Source organism: Hordeum vulgare, chromosome 7H (assembly GCF_904849725.1).
Source record: "Hordeum vulgare subsp. vulgare chromosome 7H, MorexV3_pseudomolecules_assembly, whole genome shotgun sequence".
In the NCBI taxonomy this organism is placed as follows: Eukaryota; Viridiplantae; Streptophyta; class Magnoliopsida; order Poales; family Poaceae; genus Hordeum; species Hordeum vulgare.
In genome coordinates, this window is record NC_058524.1 from 583,227,786 (window position 1) to 583,234,989 (window position 7,204).

Sequence of the window (7,204 nt, forward strand, 5' to 3'; positions counted from 1 at the left end):
AGTTCCTATACGACGCTCCCGGCGCCCGTTCGTGCTCGTGGCGCCTGCAGCACCCCGCGCTGGGTGGGCCCACAAAACAAGGTCAAAAATCCCCACATATATTGATCTCCACACGTTTTGAACTCACCACATCGAGTTCACGTATAGGTGCCACCAAACACACGAGCTACTTGCCAATTGTGATTGGTAGCAGAGGTAAATGCGCAATAACAAGGCATCAATGCTATTTTATTGCACAGAACGAATCATGTGTTGTACCACTTCAATTTTTTGAATTATTTGGAAAAAAGATTGTGATTTGGTAAATGTTCATTAATTTTGTAAAATAGAAATTCATTGATTTTGCAGAAAGTTCATCAAATTGGAAAAATGTTCACAGATTTTGAAAAGAAAAAATTATCATATTTGACAAATATTCATTAAATTTGAGAAAGGTTCATCAATTTTGAGAAAAAAAATCAATGATTTTGAAAATTGTTCATAAAAATTGAAAAAATAAGTTAATCAAATTTCCAAAAAGAGTTAATCAAATTGAAAAAATGTCACAGGTTTTGAAAAGAAAAAAAAAAGTTTTGAAAAATGTTCATCGAATTTGGCAAAGATTCATCAATTTTGATAGAATGTTCAGTGGCTTTGAAAAAAGTTCATCAATTTTCAAAACAAATTTATCAAATTTGAAAAAAGTACGTCAAAACTGAAAAAGTTCATTGAATTATAAAACAAGTTGATTGCTTTTCAAAAACAGTGCATCGATTTGAAAAATGTTAATCGAATTTGGAAAAGTTTGTGAAATTTGAAATAAAGTTCATTAATTTGAAAATAATGTTCATAGATTTTGAAAAAAAACATCCACTTTTAAAAAAACAAATCATCAATTTTGAAAAACTGTTCATATAATTCAAAAACAAATCACTGTTTTTGAAAAAAGTTCACAAAAACCCAAAAAAGTGTGTCCATTTTTAAAAAGGTTCATGCAATTTAGGCAAAAGTTCATAAATTTTGAAAATAAACCCTACGAATTTGAAAACAAAACTGCTTATTTAATAAAAGAAATAATAATAAGAAAGAAAAATTTAAAAAACAAATAAAAAAGTCCAGAGAATGACGAGCAAACCAGGAATGAAAAACCGCAAATGGAAAGACCAAATAAAGGAAAAGAAAAAACGCAAATGTATGCCAGTTCGTTAGTTATCCTAGTGGTTGTTGTTGTTAGATAAGAGGGGGGAGGTTGCCAGTTCAAACCTTATTGTCGCAGCATTTTTCGTTTCTAACCGACAAAGAAGAATATAGAAATATGTTTTCTGTGCTACTAAATATTGCTCGTACATGCAAAACCCAAAAAAACAACATTTAGATAATAAAAAGTTTAATCTCCTTACATGGACTCCTGCGGATTTGTGCATGTGGGCTGAAATTGTTCATGGGGTTCGGCCATTATCCAGTAAGCTATCTGTAGAAACCATCATTGCAACTCCCTCGGATGCATCTTTCTTCAGTACTAGTAAGCATGCACGTGCAACGCACGAATAAGCGTATGTAAAAAATTCCTTATTCAAAAAATGTTGGTGGTTTGGCAAAATTGTTCATAAATTATAAAGAAACATGATTTGAAAAAAATGATCACCAAATAAAATCATGTTCATGATTTTTATAAAAAATATTGTATATTAAAACATATTACGGGAACCAAAAAAATGTCCATGAAATTTTAGAAAATGTTCACCAAAATACAAAACAAAAGGGAAATTTAAAATTTGTTCCCTAATTTTAGAAAAAGTTCATTGATTTAAAAAATATTTGTCGAGTCAAAACTATGTTGATGAATTCGAAAAATGTTCATGCATTTCAAATAATGCTCGTAAACAAAACTAATGTTCGTTTGATTTTTTATTAGTAGTATAGATGTTTATTTTTTCTAATGCAAATAACCCTCGAAGCCCACACCCACCCCCGAAGCCCACTACAGCCGTCCCAACAACCCACCCCCGAAGCCCACTATAGCCGTCCCAACAACCCACCCCCGAAGCCCACTACAGCCGTCCCCCAGGGCAGGCCGACACCCACCTCCGAAGCCCACACCCATCCCGAAGACCACTACAGCCGTCCCAACAACCCTCCTCAAAATGACCAAAGCACCCCCACCTCCAATACCCTCCACTACACGCACGCCCGTAATTACCACGAACCTTCAGCCCCGTTTTCGTCATTTCACCAGCACACTCACATGTCGCGGCGGCTTCCAGAACACTCACACCACACACACACTCGAAGCAACTCACACCACACAGCAGTGGGCCGCGACTAGGGTTCTAACCCACCCTATCCAGCCTCCTCCTAGATCTGATCTCCTCGACGACGACCCGTCGCAGCTCCTCGTCGCCGCCGCCGCCAAGAAGGCCGCCGATGAAGAAGGTGTTCTCCCGCTTCGAAACGGACGGGGACGGCAGGATCTCGTCCTCGGAGCTGGCGGCCGTGTCGCGTGCCATCGCGTCGCCGGCCACCGAGTCGGCAGGGGGCCGGGAGGTGGCGTCCATGATGGACGAGCTCGACACCGACCGCGACGGCTACGTGGACCTCGGCGAGTTCGCCGCCTTCCACGGCCACGGCCGCGGGGAGCGCGAGCTGGACGCCGAGCTGCGCGATGCCTTCGACGTCTACGACATCAACGGCGACGGCCACATCTCCGACGCCGAGCTCAGCAAGGTCGTGTCCCGGATCGGCGAGGGTCTGCTTGTTCTTGGCGTGTTGGCGAGCAGAGCGCATACACCGCGGTGCGCCCCGAGTGGATGTGGTGGGAGGAGGTGAGGAGAAGGGAACGCGGGGAGCTGCCCGCACGGCTCCAGGCCCTCGCCAGCTCGCGCCGCGCCGCCTCGCTCGCGCTCTCCAACCGCAAGGAGATCGCCACCCCGCACCTCGGCGCCGTCAACTCCCTCCAGGTCCCCTTCTCCCCCCTCGTTCCTCCAATCGCACCCCTATCACTGCCTCCCCAACCTTACGCCCCCGCATCAGCTGCGCGTAGCGCACAGATCAGCAACAGTATTGATTTTGCGTGTTAATCCATCAAGCAAATAGTGGAGTGTTGTCTCATTAGTTGTTTGTTTTGGCATATATAGTAGTCAACTCCAGTAGTTGTTTGTTTTGGCACTATAGTAAGGTCTGCTTGTTCTTGCCATATATTGCATGTGCTAGATAGCTCCTATCCAAACTTGTAGAAGTCTGCGTCAGTAGGACTTATACTTAATTTTTAAATTCTCTATTTTGTTATGTGGGTTGATGACGCCAGTTAATCATGTTGTGTGTGTGTGTGTATGTGTGTGTGTGTGCCCAGGAAGTGGCTTATGATGCATTGACTCAAGAAATAGAAGAGATCTTTCTATTTTCTCAAGAGACCTGTGCACAATATAGTTGGGTACTATTATACCTGAAGGTGACTATGAGTTCTTGTTATCATATAATTCATATCTGGAAAAGGTAACAAGACTCATGTTGCTTGCAAACTGCTACAGGGTTACCATTCCTTGCAGTCCTATAGGATAGCTCATGTATTATGGAATCAAGGGCGCAAGGTTCTCGCATTGGCGCTGCAAAGCCATATCAGCGAGGTGAACCTTGATTTCTTAAGAAGCAGTTTTTTAGCATACATTTATGTGGACTAACATATGTTGTCCTTCTCCTTTCAGGTTTTTGCAGTGGATATACACCCAGGTATATTATTGGTGTATCATAATATATGTACAAAATTGTCTTATATTTCCTACTGCTATGTTTAATACCGGGGTTGCTCTTTAGCTATATGATGTTTGGCTTTTCCACTAAAAAAATAGCTACTCCCTCCAATCCATATTATTTTCGCTGATTTAGTACATGATGTTTCCTTTTTTTTATCGAATGATGTTTAGCTTCTTCTACTACCTTCGTGGAAATATGTTTTGCCGCCTTAACTACTGCATATGGGTCTGCTGCTTGAGAATATGTATGTATGTTATGTTATCCTTGTAAATATCTTAACCTGAACCAAGGTTTGTCTTTGTAATTATGTTCACTTTTTGGGGGCATAGAAGCATTGCGTTTTCTAAAACTTGCTTACATATGAGGCTGCGATAATTTTTTAATTTATGAATTCATAAGCATCAAATCCTTAAATATATCCTCATGCTCAGATGATGTTTGGGGCATGGGGCCTGGCTCCCCCGAAATAATACATGGTTTGCCTTTTGAGTTTTGAAAAGTAAATCTGTCATCTTAAGTGGCGGCTTTGTTATATCCTGGTATGATATGGTAATGTTAGTTTGTTCTCTTAACATTCTTTATTGCTAAATCTGCAGCTGCCAAAATTGGGGAAGGAATATTGCTGGATCATGGAACAGGTCTAGTCATTGGTGAAACTGCTGTTGTTGGCAATTGGGTTTCATTAATGCAGGTGCCATGCATCACACTCTTCTTGCTATTTTTTAATTTAAAATAAAGTACTATTCAATACAATTTTTAATTCCATCCACAGTTTAACTTATTTTCATTCTTGCTTGGTTGTTGGCCCTCTCACAATATCTTGTTTGCTATAGTTTCATTTGTCCTTGTGCAAATAATTGAATATTTCTTCCATGTGCTTTTGCTATAGTTTTTCTTTTATTTATGGGTTGAGGCCAGTAGTTGATCTTTGTTCTCTCTCTCCGCCCAGGTTGTGGTGTGGTTCAGCACCGGCTACATCACCATAAAGGACATGGTGGTCACCGGCATGCCCATCAAGATCGTCGGCGTTGCCGCTCTCAAGGTCCTGCTATTTTCTGAAGTCATGTGTGCTTGCACTTATGATGCGTTGACTCAAGAAATAGAAGAGATATTTCTATTTTCTGAAGTCAATCTCAATTATTCACCTATCCTTTTATACATGAGTAGAAGTCCTAATAAGAGAAAACAAACTATGGTACCTAAACAGTAGTAGATATCAATATCAATATTTGAGCTATAACGATTACTTGATCTTTATGGCATGGACGATGTGTTTGACAACACTATTAACTTGTAAGATCTGCTTGTTCTCCCTATATATTGCATGTGCTAGATAGCTCTTATCCAAACTTGTAGAAGTCTGCGTCAGTAGCACTTATACTTCATTTTTAAATTCTCTATTTTGTTATGTGGGTTGATGACACCAGTTAATCATGCTCTGTGTGTGTGTGTGTGTGTGTGTGTGTTAAATTCAGGTAAGTTCATGATATTCTATAGTTCAGAAATCAGGATTGGTCAATTTGATTTTAAGTTAGGCAAACTATACTAATGCTATTCTTTAGTGAAATCTAGTTTCATGTGTAATCATGCTCTCTCTCTCTCTCTCTGTGTGTGTGTGTGTGTGTGTGCGTGTGCGCGCGCGCGCCCCTAGGAAGTTGCATGGACCCTCAGCTATCGCGAAGTTTGATCTTGTGGAGGGCGAGAATATCGATTGATGGACGTATGGAGCTTGTAGTGCCACATGGTCCTAACTGGTAAGTTGGTGGTGTGGAGTGTTGTCTCATTAGTTGTTTGTTTTGGCACTATATATAGTAGTCAACTCCAGTAGCACACATACTTAAACTTTTGAATTCTATTTGGTTTTTCTTTTATTTATGGGTTGAGGCCAGTAGTTGATCTTTGTTCTCTCTCTCCGCCCAGGTTGTGGTGTGGTTCAGCACCGGCTACATCACCATAAAGGACATGGTGGTCACCGCCATGCCCATCAAGATCGTCGGCGTTGCTCCTGCTATTTTCTGAAGTCATGTGTGCTTGCACTTATGATGCATTAACTCAAGAAATAGAATAGATCTTTCTATTTTCTGAAGTCAATCTCAATTGTTCACCTATCCTTTTATACATGAGTAGAAGTCCTAATAAGAGAAAACAAACTATGGTACCTAAACAGTAGTAGATATCAATATCAATATCTGAGCTATAACGATTACTTGATCTTTATGGCATGGACGATGTGTTTGACAACACTATTAACTTGTAAGGTCTGCTCTTTCTTGCTATATATTGCATGTGCTAGATAGCTCCTATCCAAACTTGTAGAAGTATGCGTCAGTAGCACTTATACTTAATTTTTAAATTCGCTATTTTGTTATGTGGGTTGATGACACCAGTCAATCATGCTCTCTGTGTGTGTGTGTGTGCGCGCGCGCGCGCGCGTGCGCGCCCAGGAAGTTGCATGGACCCTCAGCTATCGCGAAGTTTGATCTTGTGGAGGGCGAGAATATCGATTGATGGATGTATGGAGCTTGTAGTGCCACTTGGTCCTAACTGGTAAGTTGGTGGTGTGGAGTGTTGTCTCATTAGTTGTTTGTTTTGGCACTATATAGTAGTCAACTCGAGTAGCACACATACTTAACTTTTGAATTCTATTTGGTTTTTCTTTTATTTATGGGTTCAGGCGAGTAGTTGATCTTTGTTCTCTCTCCGCCCACGTTGTGGTGTGGTTCAGCACCGGCTACATCACCATAAAGGACATGGTGGTCACCGGCATGCCCATCAAGATCGTCGGCGTTGCCGCTCTCACGGTCATGCTGCCAACGCTAGGTAAGTTTACCTGCTTACAACTTAGTACTAATTACTGTTGATTGACCCAAATCAAATTAATAAATCCTTCATTAACTTAGTACTAATTACTGTTGATTTATAGAAGATGATCCCTAAAATAATTTCTGATTTTTTTGAGACGGGTACAAAATGTTATTATGTCACTCAAATTATATTTTCAAAATTGTGACATATTTGTGATCCAACACACCTATCATAATCTATAGTAAAACATATTTGAGTTTTTTTATCGAGCAATTTATCGGTGTCTTATATAAAACAATATGACTTTTATTTAAAACAATATGAGAACGTGCGTAACATACGATCCAGAAACATGTCTCCGCACAAAATTCACGACCACACAATAATTGTTACAGAAATATGTTTTAAAACCAGGACTAAGCACGTCTTGATGGTCCATCTTTTGAAGCAATGAAAGTCCATCTATAGATGAGATCTATGGTGCTTCCTTCAATGTATGGGATATTGTTTTGAGATTCATTTTCTTCATACTTTAAAATATGCACCAAAAATTGCTTCCTCAGTTCAAAACAGTCCTACATATGCAGTAGACAACATTGTTATAACGAGTTTGTATGTGCAATGTGTATACAAATAAGCATGGTGTAAATACTCACCTGGGGTACAGGAA

General features: G+C 40.2%; 1 protein-coding gene and 1 long non-coding RNA gene across 2 annotated transcripts; both read left to right on the forward strand.

The window, feature by feature from the left end:
* The first annotated feature begins 2,403 nt into the window (after positions 1-2,403).
* LOC123409383 (probable calcium-binding protein CML16) lies at positions 2,404-2,805 on the forward strand. Its single transcript, XM_045102307.1, has one exon. It carries the CDS (start codon positions 2,404-2,406, stop codon positions 2,803-2,805), a length of 402 nt encoding a protein of 133 aa, XP_044958242.1.
* A 771-nt stretch (positions 2,806-3,576) lies between these two features.
* LOC123411787 lies at positions 3,577-4,448 on the forward strand. Its single transcript, XR_006613327.1, has 3 exons — positions 3,577-3,602; positions 3,681-3,705; positions 4,326-4,448. It is a non-coding gene; the product is annotated as an uncharacterized LOC123411787 (long non-coding RNA).
* Positions 4,449-7,204: the final 2,756 nt, after the last annotated feature.